The sequence below is a fragment of the Taudactylus pleione genome, unplaced genomic scaffold (genome assembly GCF_031769625.1).
Source record: "Taudactylus pleione unplaced genomic scaffold, aTauple2 ptg000077l, whole genome shotgun sequence".
NCBI lineage: Eukaryota > Metazoa > Chordata > Amphibia > Anura > Myobatrachidae > Taudactylus > Taudactylus pleione.
The window spans coordinates 3,202,845-3,227,693 of NW_028284479.1; the positions used below are offsets into that span (position 1 = coordinate 3,202,845).

A 24,849-nucleotide genomic window follows, 5' to 3' on the forward strand; every position below is an offset into this window, starting at 1 on the left:
CCTTGATATATATGGTTTGGCATCTGAAGGTTTCCATACCATGACGTACATTAAGCAAAAATGTGCAAAACTAATATAATTAAAGTATACAAGCTGAGAACATTTCTTGATTCCATTGATCAAACAACACTATTGTAAAGAATACTTACGAGAGCTAACCATAGAACAATGTACTCATCAATGAAGCTATTGAAGTATTGATTGAGGAACAAAAGACCTGGTCCAATAAATGCAGTATCTTGAACATAAATTTCACTTTTGGTCATATGAGCCAACTGAAAGAAAAAAATCTAAACGTTACTGAATGTTAGTATCTTGTTGATTTATAAACAGAGTTCAATACCACATATTCTTTAGAACCAGAAAAAGTGGAGATCTGTTTTCTTTTTATACAACTATGCTAAATTGGCTGTGTCAGGCCTGGGCACTTAAAGGTTGCCTGTAAAATGAATTCTGCCATTTACCAATATATGTAAGACAACCATGTAATAAATAAAGAAAATGGCGATTTATTACTCAGACTGCCATTTAAGTGGTCATTTAAAAAGGATATTTGGCAAAATGACTCTGGTCATTAGGGCAGTGGTTCTCAAATTCTGTCCTCAGGACCCCACACAGGTCACGTTTTCCAGGTCACCCAGCAGGTGCACAGGTGTATTCAATACTCACTGACACATTTTAAAAGATCACAGGTGGAGCTATTATTTCACTTGTGATTCTGTGAGGAGACCTGGAAAACATGCACTGTTTGGGGTCCGGAGGACCGAGTTTTAGAACCTGTGCATTAGAAAATAAGCTAAAATAGGGAATAATGTTTTGTGGGATGCACACAATTACTATTTGCCTGGTCTTAAAACAATACCGACTCATTCAATACATCCAGGGACTTTAACTGGTACTTTGGGGTGCCATGATTTGCATAGTGTTTCTACAATTACAATTAGAGGATGACATAAACTACTGAAGAGAAAGCAATTAAAATGGAATGTTAGAGCTTAAATGATAAACTAAAGGGGTCACTGGTCTTCCAAAATAGAACACGTATGATGGCGCTGAGGAGGCCTTGTATAGGTTGTATACATCATGCCACTAAAGCCTCATTCAGGGGGATATTTCAGGGCCTCATTCAGATGTTTGTATGCAAACCCATGGTTTGTGTACATCTCTGATGGTGGGAGGACTGCTCATGTGCAGGTCTCCACCTGCAAGTTCGCTCGCAGTGTCTCCCAGCACAGCCTGATAGGCTGGGGCCAGGGAGAGGGTGGTGTCGTTCTGCTTTCCCGGAAACGGGCATCGGCACAGATTTCCTGGCCTCGGCTACGCAGGTAAAACGGTCATTCTGAGTAGCCTTTGACTTTCTCAGATGGCCCATGCTGCATCTTCGGACGCAGCACTTGGATCTGTGATGCAGTCAGGGGGTGTCTCATCTGCTCAGATGAGTCCTGCTGCATTAGTATATTTTCACATCACGGCTGCGTCCAAAGATGCAGCAGCGATGTGAACGGCGTCCATCTCTGAATCAGGCCCTCAGTTCTAACCTGCAAGTAACTTAACCTTGTGTTGGAGAAGTGCAAAATACAAGCATGTATGTTTTCTGCTTCTTCCTTGGAGGACACTGGAGCCTGGCAACTTTCAAATCTACTGCTTTAGCTTAGGCTCCTCTCCCTGTATATACACCATTTTATGTCTCACAATCAATTTTGTGTAAAGCCCCAATGGAAGCCTAGCTATTTTTAAAGTATTTTTCCTGTTGTTTTCACATTGAAGTCTCTTAACAGCTGATGGGGGTTCCTGGAGCAGCTTCTCCTGCACCAACAGCCTATTTTCTCCAGGGGGACCTCAAATGATACTACTACAGGTATTTACTCAGATCAGATTCTAGCTATTATCTTCTAGAAGGTGCTAGATAAATAACTAGAATATGATTGGTTGCTATGGGCAACACCACTTCTACAAACCCGCACCTTAGTAAATATACCCCTAGGTGCCTCCCTAATTTTATCTGATCCGAGTAAATACCTGCAGTGGTATCAGTTTGAGGGTTAAATGTAAATTGTATTAGAACAAATCCCGGGTTACTACACACCTGTTACATAATTATTTATAAGAGAATTAGATAAATAAATTGAAAATCAAATGCACCAAAATAAGGGCATTCTCCTAGTACCAAGTTCCAGAGTGTATGAATAATGACCAAATGGTGTATATCACCAGTATGTTTAAAAAGCAACAATAGTCCGTAAAATATGCCGCATCCTTTAAAATATATATAATTGAGGATGATTCAATCAGGATTAATGCAGGGTAGTGCAGTGCAGAGTAGTTTTCCTTTACAATATGCATAATCTGTGAAAAGTGTCTCCCCTCCCAATGTACTTTTACAGCCATAAAGCTTCGGGAAGACATATAGAAAACAAAAAACATAGTGCAGAAAACCTTTTAAAAACACAGGTTTAATTTACATATTGCACTTACAATGACAGCAGAATATAAGCATATACGTAAACTTCATAGTTGCAAAAGCAGCAACAACAACAGTCTGGGGGGGGGGGGGGGTCTCGAGAGTCCTAAATGTACAAAGGAGAGACTGAATCTTTACTCCGGAGGCCTAGGTCCAGTTACCACAGGGAAACAGCCACGCTTAACGCGTTCCAGACAATAATCGTCTTTCAGACGCGTCTGAAGGACAATTATTGTCTGAAACGCTTTAAGCGTGGCTCTAGGTTTGTTTTGGACTCCTGAGCTCTCTCAGCCGTTTTCTGGAGGGGGATTCCCCGTGACTGGACCTAGGCATCCGGAGCAAAGATCCAGTCTCTCCTTTGTACGTCTAGGACTCTCAGGTAAGTGCAATAACAGGATTTTGGTACTTGCCGATAAATCCCTCTCTCCGATTCCACAGAGGACACTAGAGGCTTCATGACAGTGGGGTATAGATGTGTGCTAACCGGGAGCTGGCACTGTAAATTTAGAAATTGTGACTATCTTCTCCCCCTCTATAACCCCCTACAAGCCAGTCTTAGGAAACTGTGCCCGAGGAGAACTGGAAAGACAAACTGCACAGGAGGAGGTGAAGCAAGTACACAGAATGACAAACAACACGTAACATGTGTAAAAAGGTTCTAAAAAAACAGTAAAACAAACACAACCAGTCATAACGTAGGATGACAACCAACCATGGCAAGAAGGAACAGCGCCGGGTAGGCGTCCAGTGTCCCCTGTGGAATCGGAGAAAGAGATTTATCGGTAAGTACCAAAATCCTGTTTTCTCCTACATCCACTGGAGGCTTCACGACAGTGGGGACGTCCCAGATCTCACATCCTGGGTGGGAGAGAGCTGAGAACCCTGCAAGGCGGAGGCCACGAACGTATCAAAACGATAAAACCGGACAAAGGTATGTCGGCCCACCCAAGTGGCCGCTTGACAAAGTTGAGCCATGGAAACCCCGTGGGCAGCCGCCCACGAGGGACCCACCGAGCGCGTAGAATGTGCTGTGATGGAAGCCAGAGGTTCCTTGGAGGAGGCCACATAGGCCTGCCTGATGGTCAGACGGATCCAGCGTGCAATAGTCTGCTTGGAAGCCAGTCAAACAGGACGAGCGACATCATACCGGACAAACAGGGAATCTGAGAGTCGACCTCCCAATTGTCCACGCCTGGAATAAATATTGCCACTGAGAATTCCTCCGCCCAGAGTAGAATGCGGCTTACCTCATTCATTGCTGCCCGACTTCTGGTGCCGCCTTGTCGGTTTATGTACACCAGAGTTCTGGGGGCCAGATTCACTCGTTGGTGAAGGAATAGATGAGATCCCAACCACTGGGAGAAGAGGTCCAGTTGAAAAGGCCTGGAGTGGAAGCGGCCGTATGGAATGGCTTTGAAAATTGCAACTATCTTCCCGAGGAGTCGTATGCACAGCTACACCGATACTTGTCGATGTTATAAGATCAGCCGTACCATCTCCTGATTGAATGTTACCTTTTCCTGAGGAAGGAAGACCTTCTGACTTACTTATGTCCAGAATCAGCCCCAGAAATTGAAGCCTCTGTGTTGGCTGCAGATGGGACTTGGGAAAGCTCAGGATCCACCCGTGTCGTATGAGGAGCCTGTGAGGCACCAGTATGTTTTGTAATAATTGGTTCCTGGAAGAAGCTTTCAGGAGGGGATCGTCCAGGTAAGAGACAATCGTGACTCCTTGAGTCCGAAGGAGAGCCATCATCACCGCCAGTACGTTGGTGAATACCCTGAGAGCCGAAGATAGGCCGAAGGGTAAGGCCTGGAATTGAAAATGTGAGACCCAAATGGCGAAATGTTGGAACGCTTGGTGAAGTGGCCAGATGGGAATGTGTAGGTAGGCATCATTTATGATGTTATGTCCAAGACACCAGAAACTCGTTTTCCTCAAGCCCTGCAATGACAGATTGAAGGGAATCCATCTTGAACTTGAAAACTCTCAGATAGGGATTGAGACCCTTCAGGTTCAGAATAGGTGTGACCGATCCGTCCGGCTTCGGAACCATGAACAAGCTGGAGAACCCTCGTTTTAATTGATGTGTGGGAACCTGTACCAACACTCGAGCGTTCAGAAGTTTGTCCACAGCTTCTTGTATCACGACCAGTCTGTCGTTGGAAACTGGCAAACCTGTAGTGAAAAACCGAAGAGGTGGTTGAATTTGGAAATAGAGTTTGTACCCCTGAGTGATAAGGTCCCGAACCCAGGCGTCCGGACAAGATTGTGCCCACACTGCCCTGAAATCTCGAAGATGAGCTCCCACCCTGGGGTCCCCCAGGTGAGAGGGAAACCCGTCATTAACTGGGTTTGGTGGAGGGCTTATTGTCATGGTGTGTAGAGGTTACTGCGGCTCTACCCCTACCTCTGGAACCACGAGAAGTGGTAGGTCCTCCTCTGGAACGGCCTCTAAATCTTCCTGGGGTACGAGAAGACGGTCCTGAATAAGGCTTACGGGAAGCCGGAGCAGCTAAGGGGAGATCAGTAGATTTACCCCAAGTAGCCTGGGAGATCCACTTTTCCAGTTCAGGTCCAAACAGGAATGAAAGTGTTTCCACCGCCCTCTTTGATTCTGCATCAGCCTGCCACTGTTGCAGCCAAAGAGCTCTGCGGGCCGATATTGCTAGAGTGGAAGACCTAGAAGTGAGATTACATACCTCTTTTGAAGCCTCACCAAGATAAGCAGCAGACTCCCCAAATCTGTTCTGCTAAAGGAATAAGATCCTTAGCTGGGAGTCACATCCGTAATCAGTAGAGTAGTTGTTTAGCCCAGGCTTCAATCGCCTTATTGACCCAGCAGCCCACTAGAGCAGGGAGAAGAATCACGCCCGCTACTGTGTAAATGGACTTTAGGGTGTTTTTCAACCTCCTGTCGGAAGTCTCTTTTAAGGAAATGGCCCCTGGTACTGGCAGAACAGTCTTTTTGGATAGATGAGACACTGAGGGATCTACTGAGGGTGGAGACTCACAAAGCTTCCTGCTTTCTGTAGGGAAAGCGTAGGAGGACAAAAGTCGACGGGATACCTGGAATTATTTATCCGTGTGTTTCCAGGCAGTGGTCAGGATAGAATCCAGGTCTTCAGATGCAGTCTGTCTTTGCTTTTTACTAAAGATAGATGGCCGAACAGAATCACTGTTCCCCTGGTGTATTGCTAAAATCAGAGCTTCTATCTCCTGGGACAAAGGTTCTGGATCCTCCGGGACCTGTTTTTCCCCAGAATCATGAAACTCGCCCTCCTTTAGTGGGGACATATCCTCATCCTCAGTCATCTGACTGTAGGACTGAGGGTAACAGCCTCTTCTTGGGAACCTGTGGTGAAGTCCCCGCAGAAGGGGAGAGGGACGTGGTCATGGTTTTTGTGAGCCCCTCCACTGATTTAGCTAGGGAACAAGCCCAGGCTGGTTCAGGAGGTGAGAGGGTAGAACTCCGAGATCTGAAAACCTCTCTTTCCTTACGAGAGGCCTCCAGCTCCGCAGACAGGTGGGACATAACAGAAGTGAACTGTGCCACCCAAGACGGCGGTTCCTGCATCTGGGGTGATCCTTGAGCCTACTGCTCTGAATCAGAATTGTCACACAACAGGGAGCTAGATGATTGTCCCTGTATAAACTTTTCTGCGCATTATGTGCAAGAAAAAAGTTTTTTGTGAAGCTTTAGATCATCTTCCAGCCATGGTACCCAACACTGACATACAAACAATACAGTAGTGTAGTGGACAGTGTAAAAGTAGAGACTGAGAAATATAGCAGGAGATAAGGGCAGAGAGGGAGGAGAGCCACACCCGACCAAACAGCGCTTTTAGCAGTGCAAAAAGCGCTATGAATAAACCACAGCAGTATTATTACACTGTGCTCCTATAAAGCCTAACCCCACTGGTCACTCATCCTGGGGAGGCTGTCTCAGTCTCGGCGCTGCGAAAACGATCAGCGCAGCAGTCAGCTGTGCTTATGGAAGCGCCGGGGAAGCTGGGAGCAAGGAGCAGACCTGAGCGATAGGCTCTGCACACCCCCCCCCCCCACTATGGCGCCCGTTTTAAATTGTACATGGCGCCCGCTAATCGGGGAGCCAGGATAATACAATAGCTGCCGGTGAGGCTAATGGGGGACCGCGACGTGCGCTGCATGCAGTATGTCCTGGTCTACCCCGAAGACAGTGGTCTCCATAGCCGAGGACCCATGCACGAGCCAAAGCAGCTGTGATAGGGTCCCCCCAGCTGCTCCATCGTCACAGGCAGGCAGAGGCAGCCAGCTGCCTATCATGTTCTCAATGCTTGCTTAGCATCTTCTGTTAAACTAAACAATGCCCTGAGAAGCCCAAAGTATGACCAGCTCCCTTGGGCACAATACTAAGGGGCATATTCAATTAGCCGCGGGATTTCACCCGCAGCTAATTGTCGCGCTGGACGGGAATCAATTAGCGGGGATTCCACGCGCGGGTGTCCCTGAGACCCCGCGCTCGAGTCCCCGCTGTTTGATTTTACCTCGCACCTCATGTAGGTGCGTGGTAAAATCACCGTGAGGCCGCCGTATTTGGCCTCGCGCGAGAGGTTAATACACACTGATTCCGTAGTTCTCGCGGAATCAGTGTGTTCTCGCGCAGGAGTCCCGGTCTAATGACGCGGGGAAATAGCCATTTGATTGAATAGCTAAACCCCGCGTCGCGGGACTTTTGCCTGTCAATTAGCCGCAGGTGAAACCCTGCGACTAATTGAATATGCCCCTAAGACTGGCTTGTAGGGGTTATAGAGGGGGAGGAGCTAGTCACACTTTCTAAACTTAAAGTGCCAGCTCCCCGTAAGCACACATCTATATCCCACTGTCATGAAGCCTCCAGTGTACCCTAGTGGATGAAGGAGAAATGTAAATTAAACCTGTGTTATTAAAAGGTTTTATGCACTATATTTTAATGTTTTCTTTATGTCTTCCTGAACCTTTGTGGCTGTAAAATTACATTGGGAGGGGAGACACTTTTCAGATTGTGCATATTGAAAAGATTAACTACTCTGCACTGTGAAAAGCTGCATGAAGGGAATATATCTTGATCGAATCATCCTCAGTTTATAAGGATTTTAAAGGATACGGCATATTTTACAGTGACTATTGTTGCTTTTCATACATACTAGTGATATACACCATCTAGAACTTGGTACTAGGAGAGCGCCCTGATTTTGGTGCATTTGTTTTTTAATTCTGCTATTAAGTTTGAGTATATTTTGGATGTGTACTCTTCTGCACTGATTGTGGCTGCACTTTATCTTGGAACAGATAAAATACATTTTAGACAAATGTGCACAATACAATATAATTATTGCTACATCTTAGATAGCCCCAGTGGCACCAAGTGTTCAAAATTGGACAGTTCTAGTTAATGAAACAACAGAACATGAATTTTTAAATGTACACTATGTGGAACTGCATGGTTAAATAGGAGCAATTCTGGTCTCAATGGACAAATTCTCAAGGTTAGGATATTTACTGATTATATATGTACAAATGGAAACTACTGCACTGCATAATAGCTTGGCTGCATACATACACACGATATACGTGAATAATTTACAGTGTGTGGAATGGGGAGGTGAGTTTTGGGAGGGATAGTTTTGTTTTGCACGGTTATGGAAAATATTACACTTACATTTTTTTTTAATTATTCTGTTACCTTACGAAAACACCGTACAACACCCCCTTCATATAATTTGGCTGTAAGGGTGGCTGACCAGACCAAGCATCAACCAAATAAAAACCCTTAGGAGGAACTACAATAAAGTTATATCTATGCAGCTCTTTCTATTTTAAAGTGTCATTTGTGATTGACAACCAACATAGGTAATATACACAATGAAAAAAAAATATTTTGTCTCATGTCCGTCTGAAAATGTGACACCGCAGTTTTTATATAATGTGTCAGTATTAGGGATGTTAGGGACCCACCTGATAAAGTGTCGTGGTAGGTGGGCATACATTTTTGGGCAAGCATGTACTAAGAACCATATTTAAACTCCATGTTAATTGTTAGAGTTTATTATAAATGTTTTTGATTATCAGTATTCTTACTGCTTAGAGTGTGTCCTTGCATTTTCTTTTTACTGCAGTTTTCATGCAAGTCATGGACATCATACAGTATGTTAAGGAAACCAGAAACACTTACCACAAGCTTGATAGTGATTTTGGCACTCACACACCCAAATGTTAATGTATAAAGACTTGGGTGTTTGTAAAATAAGTCCGTTGTTGACTTAATGTAAATCATTAGTCCCAGTGTAAGAACCAGTCCAATATGAAGACCAGGAGAAAGTACGCTGGTTCCCTGTCGAAAGATTTAAAATGGGTTTTTATTAGGCCATTCTTAGTAAGACTTCCACATTTTTCTAGAAATCGTAATTTCAGAATGTAGTCCTTTAGAGAACTGATAAAACCAGAGTTACTAAGAGAAATAATAAAATGGAAGTTAGTGATGTTTTCTTACACAGGTATTTCCAATCTAATGAACAATGTAGTCCTTTAGATAAGAGAAATAATAAAATGGAAGTTAGTGATGTTTTCTTACACAGGTATTTCCAATATAATGAACAGACTGAATACTTCAGAGACTTTGATTTTTGTTTTCTGGGATTTGGACTTTGGTGGTGATACAGCAATAATCGCAATTGCAAAGCTGCACGCAGTCAGCTTTGCAATTACGTCTTTGCTATTATGCAAATGCAGCAGGAGGTGTATAACACCCCCTACTGCATTAGCGATTCCAGCTCTGAGACGTAGGGTGGGATCACCATTGGGACCATCGGTGGTCAATGGTCGCGATGGTGGAAAGCGCCGGGCCGCCAGCCAGCTGATTAAGCCTCAGCTTACTCAGGCTGGGCGGCTTGCGAGCCCAGGACACTGCGTCGGTCGACGCAGTCCCTGGGCTTGCCACTCCTGGAAAATGGGACAGACACGCCCCTGTTTCTGGGAATGGCGGTCGCCCCTTAAATGCCTCTGTCTGTCAATCACTTGCAGAATGGGTCCTGCGCACATGCAGATTCCCGATAATCCTGACTCTGCGATCAGCATTGCACTTGCATGCACTGCTGAATCAGGCCCATTATTTGGTAGCACGTACAGTCACAGAGAGGCAGTGCTGTGGTGGGAGTATCAGATGCTCACCATATCTTTCAGCATGGCGCACAGTACACTGGGCTCATAATTAAAATAACAATGTGTATATCTATATCAAAATAATAATTCACTATGCTCTGTCCTGTCCCTGGCATGTGTGGCATCCCCCTTCATCCCCTCCCAAGTTTGTGGCTGGGGGAAAGAGAAAACCCCTACATGGTAGGTATAAAAGCAGGTCGCAGGCGGGTCAGAGGGATACATATACATATACAGACTTATTATACACTGTGAATTTCAAAATCATACTTTAAAAACCATTAAGGTGGCCACCCTTCCCCTACAAGTTTTTTCTCTTATTTTGCATTACTCATTGTAACAACACAGATGCCGTTAGATCAGAGGTGGCCAAACTTTTGGACTCTGTGATCTAACGAACCCAAAAAAGGGAGCGTGACCTCGCAGCAAGGGGCGTGGCGTCTGTCCTGCCGAAATCACACATAGTATCCCCAATTCAAATTACGCCACACAGCAGCTTAATCTTATTTACATTACACCACATAGCAATGTCCCTTATTCACGTTACGACACAAAGTAGTGTCCCTTATACACAATGACCACTGTAGTAGTGCCCCTTATACAATGACCACTGTAGTAGTGCCCCTTATGCAATGCCCCCTGTAGTTGTGCCCATTATGCAATGCTACCTGTATTAGAGCCCATTATGCAGTCCCCTGTAGTTGTGCCCATTATGCAATGTCCCCTGTATTAGAGCTCCTTATGTAGTGCTTCTGTTGCTGTCCCCAATATGCAGTGCCCCCAGTAATGCCCCTAGTAGTGCTCCTTATGCTGGGCCCCCTCCCAGTGTAGAACTGGGCCCCACTCCCCTGTGCTGTTACTTACCTCTCCTCACGCTGGGCACCGCTCAGCACTCCCGCTTTCACTCCCATAAACACTGCCGCTGACTGGATCTAACTAGATCCAGCAGGCTCCTCATATCGTGAGTGAAGTCATGACGTCACCCGCACACTGCTGCACTGAGAACGCTGGCGTCTGAAGCGATCAGAGGCTTCTTTAGTCTCTGACCGCTTCAGACACCAGCGTTCCCAGTTGCAGCAGCAAATTTGTCACGAGCTACCGGCGTGGATAGGACAGATAGTGTTATTATGAGAAATTGCACAGCTCAATCCAGCGATCTACAGGCCTCTGTCAACATGGTAACTGTGGTATGTGTTCTCGAGTCTACCATAAAAAAAAAAAAAAACATGAACGAGTATGACTTCCAGGAAAGTACTCCAAAACATCGCAGCGCAGTATAGATTTACAGAGGAGGATCTGAAAAACTACAAGACTTCTGCAATAATGTTCTTTGGACAAATGACACCAAGGTGGAGCTGTTTGGCCTTCAGTTATTAACATTTATATAGCGCACTCATATTACGCAGAGCTTTAGAGAGAATATTTCAGTCATTCACATCATTCCCTGCCCAACAGAGCTTATAATCCATATTCCCTATCACATGGACACACATTTATTGTTTTTTTAATAAAATTTACTTATATAGCACCAGCATATTCTGATGCACTTTACAATTGGGAGCAAAACAGTAGTAAAACAAGACTGGGTAATAATGTAAGAGGGCCCTGCTCGCAAACTTACAATCCATATGGTTCATTTTTTTCACAGCAGCCAATAAAACTACCAGTATGTTTTTGGAGTGTGGAAGGAACCACCTGGAGAAAACTCATACAAACATTGGATAAGGCAGCAAGATCCTGGGCACACTCATATCTATAATTTAATGGCTAAAAAACAAAAGAATGATCTTAGTGCCATGTGAAAATAAAACAGAAACCTTAAGCCGAGTGCACACCTAAGAGATATCTACAGATGATGGATGTTCATACACACAACCACCAGCGTCGCGCCCCCCTCCCCGCGGCCTCTGTAGCAAGTGTACGGGCGGTCAGCTGACTGCACAGGCACGCAGTACAATCAGTCAATATATCTGCAGACATATCGGCCTTCGGCTGCACAACCGACGCAATATGTCTGAACGACGTCGTTCACAGACATATCGCTGGTACACACTGCACACAATATATTGGTCCATTGATTGGACAATATATCTGCCAGTGTGCACCCAGCATTACTTTCCCTTAGCAGGAGTCAGTGGCGGAACTAGAGAGTGGTGGGCCCAGGTGCAAGTATATGCTCATCTTCCTCTGCCCCCTTCACCTTCCTCTGCTTCCAGCCCCTGTGACCTTCTGCCCCAGTCCCCATCACCTTCCTCTGCCTCCAGCCTCCTTCATCATCTTCTGCCCCTTTCACCTTCCTCTACGTCCAGCCCGTTACCACTTCACGCCGCCAGGGTCCGCCCACTCTTACTGCTGCCGGCCTCTATGGTCAATAAAGTTTGTTTTGGACACGGCATGCGCGACGTCACGCCACTGGAGGGAGTGGCGATAAGAGCGGACGGGCCCCCCCGTTCAGCCAAGGTCCGGGCCCGGGACTCCAGTCCCGGCATTCTACCCCTGAGGGCGGCCCTGCTGGCGGCGGATGCAGCGGTGGTGTCGGGGCAGGTGGCTATGGGCCATTGAACCACAGCAGGCCCTGGTGCAAGGCACCGGCTGCACCGCCGCTAGTTCCGCCACTGGCTGGAGTGACTTTGTTCAGTGATATAAAAGGTGGTCAAATTAGTGTGGCTTACTTCCCAAGTGTCCTGCTTTGGGAGGTATGCCACACTCATATGCCTGTCCCGCGGAAGGAAGTTGGGAAGAGCACAGTCATCGCTGCTCTGCATAGTGCGGCATCTACACATTGTTAGGAAGAGCGTGTGGGCAGCCCAGCATATCATTTTAATCAGCAGAAGTTGCTTGTGCGTCCTATTCGCATCGCTGTGCGAATAAGAAACATTTTAAGGGGGAAAGTTGCACTAAAAGACGATCGGCGCTACAGAGTCGCACTGCGTTCACACGTTGTGTGACGCAACCTGTACACATCTGTATAAAGACACATTAAGGCTACCCCTTTCTCCCATTACTACTATACTTTAGTATAACTATTTATTGGGATAAGCTAACTGTACAAAACACGTAGCTGTATATACATACTTAAGAAAGAACACAGCATAGTTTTTATGAAAGAACACAGCATAGTTTTTGCCAATCTACTTACTGCTACAGTAGATCCATTTTTGCCTACTCCACCACTGAGAATGACTCTAAAATAGTTGCTGCAGGAATAAATTGTTCCTGAGACAATCCCCATGAGAGGAAGTACTTTCATTGGTAGTCCAGTCATAGGAATCTTAAAATAAAACATAAAAATGTGTAAATGTATAGGTCCGTACATTTGCAGATTCAACATAATGTTTAACATATCTACAAGGGATAATGAAAGTGTAAGGCCCTAATACCTACTAGTGTTAAAAAACACGCCTTTGCTTACTAGATGTCCTCCGGACCCGTGGATTTTTGTTTACAGCCCCATATGGGACACGAGTCCGGGATGAGATCGGGTGAGTTGCAGTGCCATTTGTGGAATTGAATTGCCCCTTAATCTGTTAAACCAAATTAAAAAGCATTTAGCTCAATGGGGCGAGCTCCTGTCACCTTATGAATGCAAGTATAAATGCTAATACCTCTAACCATTTTTCAGACATGTTTGGGACTTTAAATCAAAGCACAAGTGGGAATAAGTCCTAATTAATAGCCTGCCTCCCCTTTATGAAATAAAAGTTACACAAAGTAAGAGGTCCCATTAACAATTTACATACTGTGGATAGGTCGAGTCTTTAGATAAAAAATTAAGCCAGTCAGCATATTGTTCTATCAATAATAACAAATGCATTTTGCCATTTCTTCCTTAATGGCCTCACTTACATTTATTAATTATATCAATTTGTCCTGTTTTCACTTTATATAGCACTTCTAGAAGTGCAATACCCAAGGACGAGCCAATTAAAATGGATCGACTCCTTTAGATGAGGTTGATAGATGACTCCTTTTAGCACGTCATTATCCTCTGCCTGTACTACAGAGCACACATGTAAGTCTATATCTGAAAGGGATCCTATTGCAGCAATAGCAACAGGATTTTGCCATTTGTGATCTGTAAAATGTCTGGGAGCCCTTTCCATAATATCACTGCTTGAAAACTGCTAACGCCTGATCTCCATAAGGGTTGTAGAGTTGGATGGAACACTGCAACATCTGTCCAGTCAAGTGGTGCTTCCGATGCCATAGCCTTCCTTACTTGACTTTAGGTGGTAGCTCCACTAAAACAGCGCCTGCAAGGCTAGAAAATGTACGCACCTTGATACTTTCTGTACATTTCATATTTGTACTACTGTACATGCACCCTTCATTTAGACACTAGATATCTTAGTAACAATGTAATTACCTCAAGAACTGTCCGGTCTCAAGAAAGCTTCCATTGGCAGCAGAAAGCAAAGAGAAACAGATGAATACCTCAACTACTTTCAGAATCAAACCCTCTAAAAGTGTGGGCATTCATACAGCAGTACTACAGATCAGATTTTCCCCTCCATGGTCTCTGCAATAGGGTGTGTGTTTGTTGGGGGGCATGGTACCTTTCAAAGCATCAAGCTTTCCCACTTTTTCACCGAACGCATTGAGAATATATGATGGCCATACATATTGTAAACATATTATAGATTTTACACAAATACTGTATTCATGTCAAAGCTGTTACTCATCTCACGCATTAAAGCGGTTGTATGATTTTAACGCACATTTTCATCACCATGAAAAAAAAAAAAAAAAGTTATCTTTTGAACTGTGCCTCACTGGCATGCACACAGCATGGAACTGACCTATTGAGGTGGTTATATACCAGTTTTCAGTCATGCTCTGATTCAGCGCACTGTGCACAAAGTAAGAAGTTCCTCCACCAAGCTCTCTCCATCCCACACTAAGTTATCAGTATCAGACTGGTGAGAACCTGCTTGCGATTGGTAAAGATATTCCGTTTAATGCAAGGTAAGGGAGTGGTATGGTGTAACCAGATCATATCTTACGAATTTGACAAGGACATGCCTTAAAAAGCACTTCAATGGATTGGCAGTATGCTAATGTGGTTGCGGACGAGCAGAGCATGTTAAAGTAAATAATCCCATATTCTTCAAGGGAGAAGTGAGTGATATACAGATGTCATCATACACCAGGCAAATCACGCTGCGTGGTGCATTGAGGCTACATGTGAGTGAGCCACCATGTCCCGTACTACTCGGCTAGCGTCGAGCTTCTTTTTTTTTTTATTTGGTCGAAAATGTCTTAGTTGCAGTGTGATGTGACTAGGACGCACCAACAGACTGTGCTGAGTAATTTGATATGTGACACTTGTATATCTGTGTGCAACTGAGTCTGTATATGAACCACAACGGAACTTGGAGTCAGAGACTCAAGGTGGCCACACATCTAAAGATTATCTGTCCAACCAGCCAACTTGATTGGTTGGAATGAAAATCTGGTAAGGTATGATAGTAAATGACAATCAGCAATTTGCTCCCAAACGCCGGAAAATGGACAAAAACTGTTGTTTGAACAAATTGTTTAGATCAAACATTTAACAAACTTGTCTGACGACCATTTTCATCCGTTTTCTGGCATTTAGGAGCAAATTGCTGATCATCATTTACTCCTATACGTTACCAGATTTTCATTCCAACCAATCAACTAGTTGGCTGGTTAGACAGATAACCTTTAGATGTGTGGCGAGCTTCAGCCGCACACAGATATAGAAGTGTCGCAAATCAAATTAATCAGCACAATCTGCTGGTGTGTCCTAGTTGCATCAACTTGCGTCTCAGATGCATTTTCGGCAAAGAAAGACACAAAAAAAAGACACCTGGTGCTAACAGTCTCACAGGACCTGTTGCGCCGGGAGGGGCTTTTTAGTGCGACTGCAGCGAAGATGTGTAAGGACACATATGTACATGATACACACATGCACACCCAAATCCTCTGTGATAAAATGCAATCAACTGGCCTCGACATTAAAGGCTTAAACCCCTTTAATTGTATCACAGAACAGATATGGCATATAGATCTTGTGTGGAAAGTTAGGATTTAATCATATTACCTCATAGTCCCAAAAACTTGTACCGCAAAATGCAGACAGCAAAAAGACAGTGGTTACAGAAAGTTGAAGTTCTGTTACGTCAATCCTTTATAAAAGAGAAAATGGTGTTATATTTAACATGCTGAAAGCGTGAAAAAAAAGGTAATTCCTGCCAGAAGCAACAATGCACCAATTGTTAACATCTTATAATGCAACACAATGACCCAATGTTAACATTAGCGACAGATAGCACCCGCCTCCCTAACTTTTGTTGAACTAGGAGTTTCTATAGAGGAATCAAGTTATGTAAATGCTTGTGTTTATAATGCTACTGAGGCTGGGTACACACTAGACCAGTGGTTCCCAAACTGTGGCCACGGGACCCGTGGTGCCTCGGGACACTTGCAGGAGTGCTCAGGTTGGTGGTCCAGAAGCAAATCAAATCAAATTCTTTATGATCAATGTAATGTAAATACGTAGACAAACAGAAGCACAAACCTGTCCACCACCACATAACTGTACCTAAGGATGACAGGTCAGCACAATTTACTTCATTGTACTACTTCACTACATTTGTTTCTGAATTTCTCAACAAAAAACTTTTGGCTTGGGGGTGCCATGAAAACAATACTGATACACTATGGCGCCGTGATTCAAAAAAGTTTGGGAACCTCTGCACTAGATAATAAATTGGACGACTTGTCGTTTTTAGCCGAATTGGAACAACAAATCATCTACATCGACTAATGTGTACACACTATTGCGTGCTCCCTTAAGTTGTTCCTCAGTTCTTCTGATCTGCTGTACATGCACAGCAGATGAGAACGATGAGAACATATCTTTAGCAAATTTTGTGCAAATCGTAAAGTGTGTACGCCCAACCGGACGACCAGGCGATATGTTAACTTTATATCTTAATTTAACGTACAAACAATGCAAAATATATTTTTAAGTCGTTTGAAGGATTGCACAGTGTGTGCGCACTATATAGTTTGTTCTTGGGATGAAGAGAAATCGGGAAGGTCATTGGGTTGTTTGCACATCGTCTAATGTGTACCTAGCCTGAGATATGAAGGCAGTATCGATACATAACCCAGGGGTACATGGTGACAGCAGAGCCCTCCCTGTAAGTCACTGAATGAATTTAAGCTATAGATATAACCCAGACATTGCTGTTAATATCCCTGGTAAACACTGCTAATATTTAAATCAAATGTCAACCCAAACTTCCTAGACAAAATGGGACATCGATATTGACAATAAAAGCTAATGTTTAAAAATAGAGAAGACGATATTATAGGTTCCACTATTATTTATTAACATTTACTTATATACAGATGTGGCCACATACATCTAGCCTCCTTGCGAGTTACACTGCCCTTCTACTCGCGCCATGCCGTGGCGCGACTCCTTAGCGCAGAGCGTCTTTTCGTGCAACTTCTTCCCTCACAGTGCATCTGATTCGCACAAGCAGCTTCTGCTGTTTAAAATGATAAGCGGCATGCCTATATTCTGTGTGTGACTGAGGGTGTATCTGCATGCAAAATGCTATGTTACAGTGTCACAGCCACTGACACAGCAACATAGCATTTTGCATGCAGATATATAGTCACACACAGAATATAGGCATGCCGCATATCATTTTAATAAGCAGAAGCTGATTGTGCGAATCAGACGCACTGTAAGGAAAAAGTGGCCTGAAAAGACGCTCTGCGCTACCAAGTCACATGGCGCTTACGAGTTATGAGTAACGTGACTTGCGGTGCAGGAGGATAGATGTATGTGGACACATCTGTATGTTTATATTCCATTGGGCTTTACAATTGATAATCTGAGATTAAGGGGCATATTCAATTAGCCGCGAAAAGTCGGCTAAGTTTCACCTGACGGACCTTCCGCCTACATCGCATGTTTTTGGAGAAAAGACTTGCGTGCGCGTGGCTGCTTTTCGCCCTATTCAATTCCAAAGGATGCGAAAACGGGACCCGGCGATACTCAAACAGGCGTAAAGTGCTGTCAGATATGGGAAAATCAGCCTGACACCCCCCCAAATGATGCACTAACATTGGGGATCACTATGGATACCCCCGAATAGCCATGCCAAAGGTATTTGGGGTACTTAAATGCTCTCAATAGCTTCTAATTAGCGTCTTTGCACAAGTGGTGAAGAAGCGCATTTAAAAGTTGTTGTTTTTTTTTTTTAGGAGAAAATAACTAGTCCCAGCAAATTTGGGGTACATAAAAATGGGTGCAAGCATATTTTAAAGTTACTAATGTGAAGTTTTAAAAATCGTTAAAAATCCACCTGCCGCAAACACCTGCAATCTTAAAAACACCTGGGGCATACTTGGGGTACCCTCTGAAATTACTTCACCGGCGTAAACTTTTCGCCGAAAACGGCTTATCGCAGCTAATTGAATACGGCCCTAAGATTAATACCATAGGGGGCAAAGGGCAAGTTGTGTGATAATGTTTATTAGGGTAACGGTATGCTGTTCATTGATAGGGATTATGTTGTTCTATGCAAACATACAATAACTTACATTCTGTGCCATCATCTCTGATATTTGCATGCATAACAAATTGTTCATTGTCTTAACTGTTAATATTCTTAAATATTACACTTGCATAAAAACACTATTTCAGTGACTTAGCAAAGGACAAATGATATAAAAAGAAGAAAGAAAACAATGAAAAATAACTTACACCCCAAACCTCAGAGTACCGGACACATACGTCTGCCACTGAGCACAAAAGAACATGAACATGCTGATAAAGCAGCAGAAGAACATCCAGCTGGGCATGGTCCCAAGTCTTACTGCAGCAATTGTCCCCACTGCAACAAACACTGCACAGGAAGAGATCACACATTACAATTAGGAATAAACACCCATTTATTCATTCTAACTTTGCAATTATAGGTTAGGATAAAAAGTTAGATATAGCTATATTCAAAAATACCAGTCATACTGAATAATAGCAAAGTATAGATCGGTTTCTCTAACAAATCACATAGTACAATTGTTGTAGAAGAATATTACCTATAGAAATAGAGTCACATCCATGGTCAAATAGTTCTCCAAGTGGAGAGCTGCTGTTTGTCCTTCGTGCCTGTTTTCCGTCTATAGCATCCAGTGACTGGTAGACAAACAGACCTAAGGCACAAAGCAGGAGTGCCCAAGATGGAGCCTGTGAAGAAGGATAGTGCTTGTCAGCAATAGGAAAAATACATATTTACATGTGTTAAAACAAGCTGTTCTGGGGGAGCAGATGTTTTCTATATAGGAGGGTGGTTCAATTCTGTAAGTAAGTTAACAAGACCTCTCACGTGTTTTAGGTTTTCTATTCTATTCTAATATCCCACCGGGCCAGCCAGTAGACCACTGCTTCCCCTCACGGCCATTAGACTGCTCCTCATATCAGTCATACTGTCCCAACATTGAGGTGCATAATGTGATCAGATTCTGCATCTAAAAGGGCAGATCAGCAGCTGAAATTCATCGCCAACTTGTCTAGGTGTATCACCGATTTCTTTTATGCCGTTATAGATGCCTTGGTGTACCGTTGGAACAAATGATTAGACAAGTATGGGAACTATGTGAAAAAATTATCTGTACCAAGGGCATACTATTGACTATACATATATGTACGAGTTGAATAAATTTACGCAAAGAGATGTCTTGTTACCTTATTTATTGAACCACCCTTGTACATCACAATCCCCATTTAATACTTCTCATTTAAATTTTATAGTCAATAATTTGCTATTTCAAATTATTCTGTGAATAAAAGTATTAGATACAATTTCCCTTACCTAAACCCGAAAAGAAAAGATTTAAAATATACAAGAAAAAAATAAATGACGATTGCTAGATCTACTAGTGCTTTGCAGAAATGGTTAATGAATGTATATGAAAGGATCATAAAAGTAAACAATGCTTAATCGGTGCAACATACAGTATATCACAGAATATTCTTTATACCCAGTGTGTAAATAGAATTGTGTATGAGTCCCAGTTGTACTGTCGCAGAACTATTGCAGCAAACGGTTAGCAAAAGACTTATCCAACCTTAAAAAAAAAGTACCAAAGTAAAGTAAAGTTATCCAGTCGTCTGTGCAGATGACCCTGGTCTTTAAATAGTGATCATGTGCATAGTGACCATATAGATGCTAGAAATAATATAATGTCCCCTTATAAGAACTATAACATGCATAGAGTATGTTACAACATATGCATGCCTGCCAAAGTTGTATTTCTTGAGAAGTACCTACCATGTCAAATGTGCCAAATGGTACGAATGCATTCAGAAAAAACTTGTCCCATATCTCTACTTTTTGGACCTCTGTTTGTGTATTTTGTAAAGGCCTCACATATAATTAAATAAGTCATACTCAAACAGCCAATATCCTCCCTCCAGTTTTCCCATGGAGGTGAAACAAGGTTAAGCCATACTTCATCAACCTACTTACAAAAGGAAGAGGCAATATTAACTTTAAAAAGTGCTATTGAGACATCACGAGATCACTTCTCAGAGCACTTCTGACTTATATACAATATGGAAACATATATAATAAGAGAGAAAGCGTGTCTGTCTGTTCTTTATCCAAGCAAGAGTTTTGGATTTAGCTCCACAAATTTGGCATGGTGGTGTAGCTTGACCAGGATTAGGTTTTTGGCTAGGTTTGAACTTTGGCCCTGATTCAGAGCCGGACGCTCTGAAAGAGCGCTCGCACTGAATCAGGGCGTTTTTTTTTTGGTTTTTTGGAGCGGTCTCCTGGCCACTCGTATAGCTGTGGGTGACCACCCACAGCTATTGCGGGCGGCCAGGATGACGGTCGCGATGGTCAAGACCATCGCGACCATCGGGCTTGCGACAACACCCTTGTGGTAGGGTCTCGTGGCCGCAAGCCCCAGAGAGCAGCTTCTGGCTCTAATAGAGCCGGAAGCTCTCCCACTGACATCACTGGTGATGTCAGTGGGGCCGCCCACAAACGGCCGGCGTTCGCATGGAAACGCCTCCGTTTGTGAAGCCACCCCCATGCCACACCTCCAAAACGGTGAGAGCTGTCGATCAAAATCGACAGCCGCCCCCTTTTGGTGCGAGACCCGGAGCGACGGAGCGCCCGTCGCTAGCCGGGTCTCACAAATGCGCACGTCAGAGCCGGCTCTGACGTGCGCATACGCAGTGGCCTAACATCGACCCGCTTGCGAGCGGGTCTGAATCAGGCCCTTTGTCAGAGCCACACACTGTCACACAATTCTTAAAAATGGGTACACTCTTACATTACACAGGTTCCGGGGCTGGCTCCAGTGGAAATTGGCAGTTTGCCAAAAACCTGCGTGAAAGCTACAAAAGTATCCTTTTAATCTCAGTCTGAGCAAGTGTCAAAATTTATGACTCATGCAAGTTCATATTAATTCCAGAGTTAAGGGTCTATTCAGCAACAGTGACAATGTTGTCCAGAATATTATCGGGCAACATCGTCACGATTTTTTTTTTATCAATTATTAAAATTTAAGTAAGCTATTCAGCAATATTTTTTGCAGGGACAGCGGTTGCGGTAACACGCTGTCCCTGCAATGTTACAGAAGGCATTGTTATCAGTTTCCGAAAAACAATACTTTGTTTCTGCGCATGCTCAGTCATGTGCACGGGACCGCTGATGGGTCCATATAGAGCCTGTCCAAATTGATTGACACAGGCTTTATATTAGTCTGTATACATGTATATTTTTGTGCTTTTATATTTAAAATGTATATATAAATTTTAAATATGAACACTTGTACTCTTTAGCACTTGGTTGGATATTGTTCCTCTAATATAAAGCCTGTGTACACATGTCAATCAATTCAAGAAACTTTGACATGCTCTAGAGTGACTTACCTGCTGGCGGTCACCGCAAAGCAGGGACGGAGACTAGGCGGAGTTACAAGATGCTGCAGGCAAAACTCTGTCCCTGCAGTTTTCGGGAAATTTAAGTATTTAGATTAGAGCAGCTTCTGCTATTGCAAAACTCTCATGCCAGGGTAATTGGGTATGCTGTTTGGGTATGCTGTTTGAAATGAGAATGCTGCTGAATAAACAGAGAAAGAAACAGTGTACTTTTCCGGATCATGGTGCAAGGAATCCCTTGTGCGCGGAACGGAAATCCCAAGAGACAGACGTGCGTTTCCCCTTCTCCCTCTCTTATTGAGTACAGTCCTATCTCCCCCAGAAATGTACTACTAGCTGGGATATCTGGCGATGCCCGGGTTGAAGACTGTACCCTGAAGTACACCTGCAGTCTTAATTTGTTTACATTGTCCTCTCCTATAAGCCAATTCCATTGATCCAAAAAAGGACCCCACTGTTTGCTAACATGCATGCAAATAGTGGCAAAACTACCATGGGTGCAAGGGGTACGGCTGCTATGGTGCCCGAGATGTCTCTGTTGGCCGCCGCTCCCCCTGCACCCAATCATGCACACAAGGTGGGCCGCTCCAGTTAGAGCCGCCGAGGGGGGCCCAGGCGGCAGCGGTGTTGATTTGGTGCTACCCCACCAGCTGATTACAGCTGGTGCACAGGCAGCCAACTGTCACTGATACTATAAGAAATAGGACAAGTAGACATCTGTGCAAGACATACAACAGGGACGAAACATGATGCCTCACTCAGCAGGTTTTTCAGTATCTTATTGCAAAAGGTGGCTACTACACCGCAGCAAAAGACGGCTACCAAGCCGCAGCAAAAGACGGCTACCAAGCCGCAGCAAAAGACGGCTACCAAGCCGCAGCAAAAGACGGCTACCAAGCCGCAGCAAAAGACGGCTACCAAGCCGCAGCAAAAGACGGCTACCAAGCCGCAGCAAAAGACGGCTACCAAGCCGCAGCAAAAGGTGGCTACTAAGCCGCAGCAAAAGGTGGCTACTAAGCCGCAGCAAAAGGTGGCTACTAAGCCGCAGCAAAAGGCGGCTACTACGCCTCAGCAAAAGGTGGCTACTACACCGCAGCAAAAGGTGGATACTAAACCGCAGCAAAAGGTGGCTACTACACCGCAGCAAAAGGTGGATACTAAACTGCAGCAAAAGGTGGCTACTACACCGCAGCAAAAGGTGGCTTCTACACAGCAGCAAAAGATATATTCAGGCTTGTAAACTCTGAACCATGACAATGTCTACAAGCTCATCAAAATCAATAATAGAATGTTATCGTAACTGAATATGTAAAGGACTGACCGTTCAGTTATCACAAAGTATAATGTGCTACACTTTCCACAGCATCAACCTTTGGAACCTGTAAATGAAGAAATATTGATCTATCCCCTAACATGCAGTGTCCTGAAAACAACCTTAGGTGTAAACAAAGATTTGTATTAGTACAGGTTGAATCTCCCATATTCAAAATGAGGTATTTTAGATATCGGAATATTCCGTATTTTGGAATATTTGCATAAGATAATGACAGATCTTGGGAATGGGACCCAAATCTAAGCACATAAAGAAACTTTGTGTACATTGAACCATCAAAAAGAAAAAGTTTCACAATCTCAGTCATTTCAGAATATTCTGTATTTCAGAATATTCCGTATTTCGGAATATTTGGATATGGGAGACTCAACCTGTATCTTAAATATATTGCATTGTAATTATATTCTTCCAGAGCCAGTTAGTTTTTCTTAATTAATGTATTGCTACTGAGAGTGCATGCTGCTGACTATTGTCAGGAAAAACAAATTATTCCATCTGCAGGCACTCTTTATACTTATATTAGAATGTAAATAATTAACATTGTGTCGTGTTCTGGAGAAGTGCAGGGAGCAATTCAGCATTCAAAAAAAACGGGCAGGGCGTATCTCATTAGTTACAAATCGGGCAGGCCAAAACAGTCTAGCAGGAACATTAGATTAATTATGGATTAGTGCAAATTTTACACCTGAATTCAAAGTTAATAAATGATCCCTTATGTTAAGAGTTATTTCACAAAAAGATAGATGCTGCATTTCGGAAATTTGTCTGGAATAACAAAAAACCAAAACTTAGTTTGAAAATTCTTCAACGCACTAAGGAAGACGGGGGAATTAACTTTCCCCATACTCTCCTTTATAACCAAGCTGCAATCTGTAGATACATTCATGACTGGATTCTACATAGAAATCATTTCGCCCACTATGAATTAGAGAGACAGTTCCTATCTGGTTTGGACTTGGTCTACTTCTTACATATGCCTAAACACGATATACCACCACACTTGCTTGATAACCCACTCCTGATGTCAACATGGTCAACATGGCACTCGATACGTAACAAATTCAAAATTCATGCTTCCTACTCATTACATCTCCCTCTCCTGGGAAACAATGACTTTCAGAATGGGTCTGCAACACACCCTTTCCGAAGGTGGGATTCACTGGGCCTTCGTACAGTCAGACATTTCACTAATTCTTCACTTAAACGCCCATTAACGTTTGAACAGGCACATACACAATACGATTTTCTTCATTCTTGTAACTTGGCCTTCCTACAGGCACAACACTACACCAGTAAAATATTATCTTTTTTATTTCCCTTGGATTGGGATAATAGGTTAGACACTGCCTTCTTATCCGCTGGCTATCCATATAGGGCTATATCTCTGTTCTACCACCTACTAAGAATTCCTTACTTTACGGGAACATTCTCCACTGGTATCACTAAGTGGCAGACTTGCTTTCCAAATCTAACAGAAACTAATATTTTGCGCACTCTACAGTATTCCCTCCAAACATTGACAGCTACAACCTACAGAGAAATGTTCTACAGACTATTCTATAGGGGCTATCTTTCTCCCAAATGTTGTCACTTGATTGGTATTGCAACCTCCTCTGCGTGTCCAAAATGCGCCCATTTAGAGGCATCTTTATACCACTGCCTATGGGACTGTAGGGTCATCAAGAAATTTTGGATGGAAGTGAAACAATATGTGCTAGCTGACCTAATCAATTATCTTCCATTAACACCAGAATGGGCAATATTCGGTTATATTCCAGGAACAACTAGAGTTTCTAAGGGTTGTAAAGAATTATTATTAATTATTTCGTCTGTAGCTAAAAAATGTATCCTACAACAATGGATTGCCCCTACCCCTCCTTCATTAACCATGTTCAAAGAGAAATTATTTTATATTTTCAAAATGGATTGGGTCAACTC

The 24,849-nt window shown here is 43.4% G+C and overlaps 1 protein-coding gene across 2 annotated transcripts in view; it reads right to left on the bottom strand.

The window, feature by feature from the left end:
- Positions 1–24,849, bottom strand: part of CHPT1 (choline phosphotransferase 1) — a 43,996-nt gene that overhangs the window by 9,514 nt on the left and 9,633 nt on the right. For both annotated transcript variants that reach the window (XM_088467871.1, XM_088467870.1), the window contains exons 2-7: positions 18,725–18,872; positions 18,390–18,531; positions 15,705–15,789; positions 12,777–12,908; positions 8,655–8,813; positions 150–275 (exon numbers count right to left, since the gene is read on the bottom strand). In XM_088467871.1, the coding sequence (XP_088323997.1) occupies positions 150–275; positions 8,655–8,813; positions 12,777–12,908; positions 15,705–15,789; positions 18,390–18,531; positions 18,725–18,872 (792 nt within the window). The remainder of the gene's footprint in view (positions 1–149; positions 276–8,654; positions 8,814–12,776; positions 12,909–15,704; positions 15,790–18,389; positions 18,532–18,724; positions 18,873–24,849) is intronic.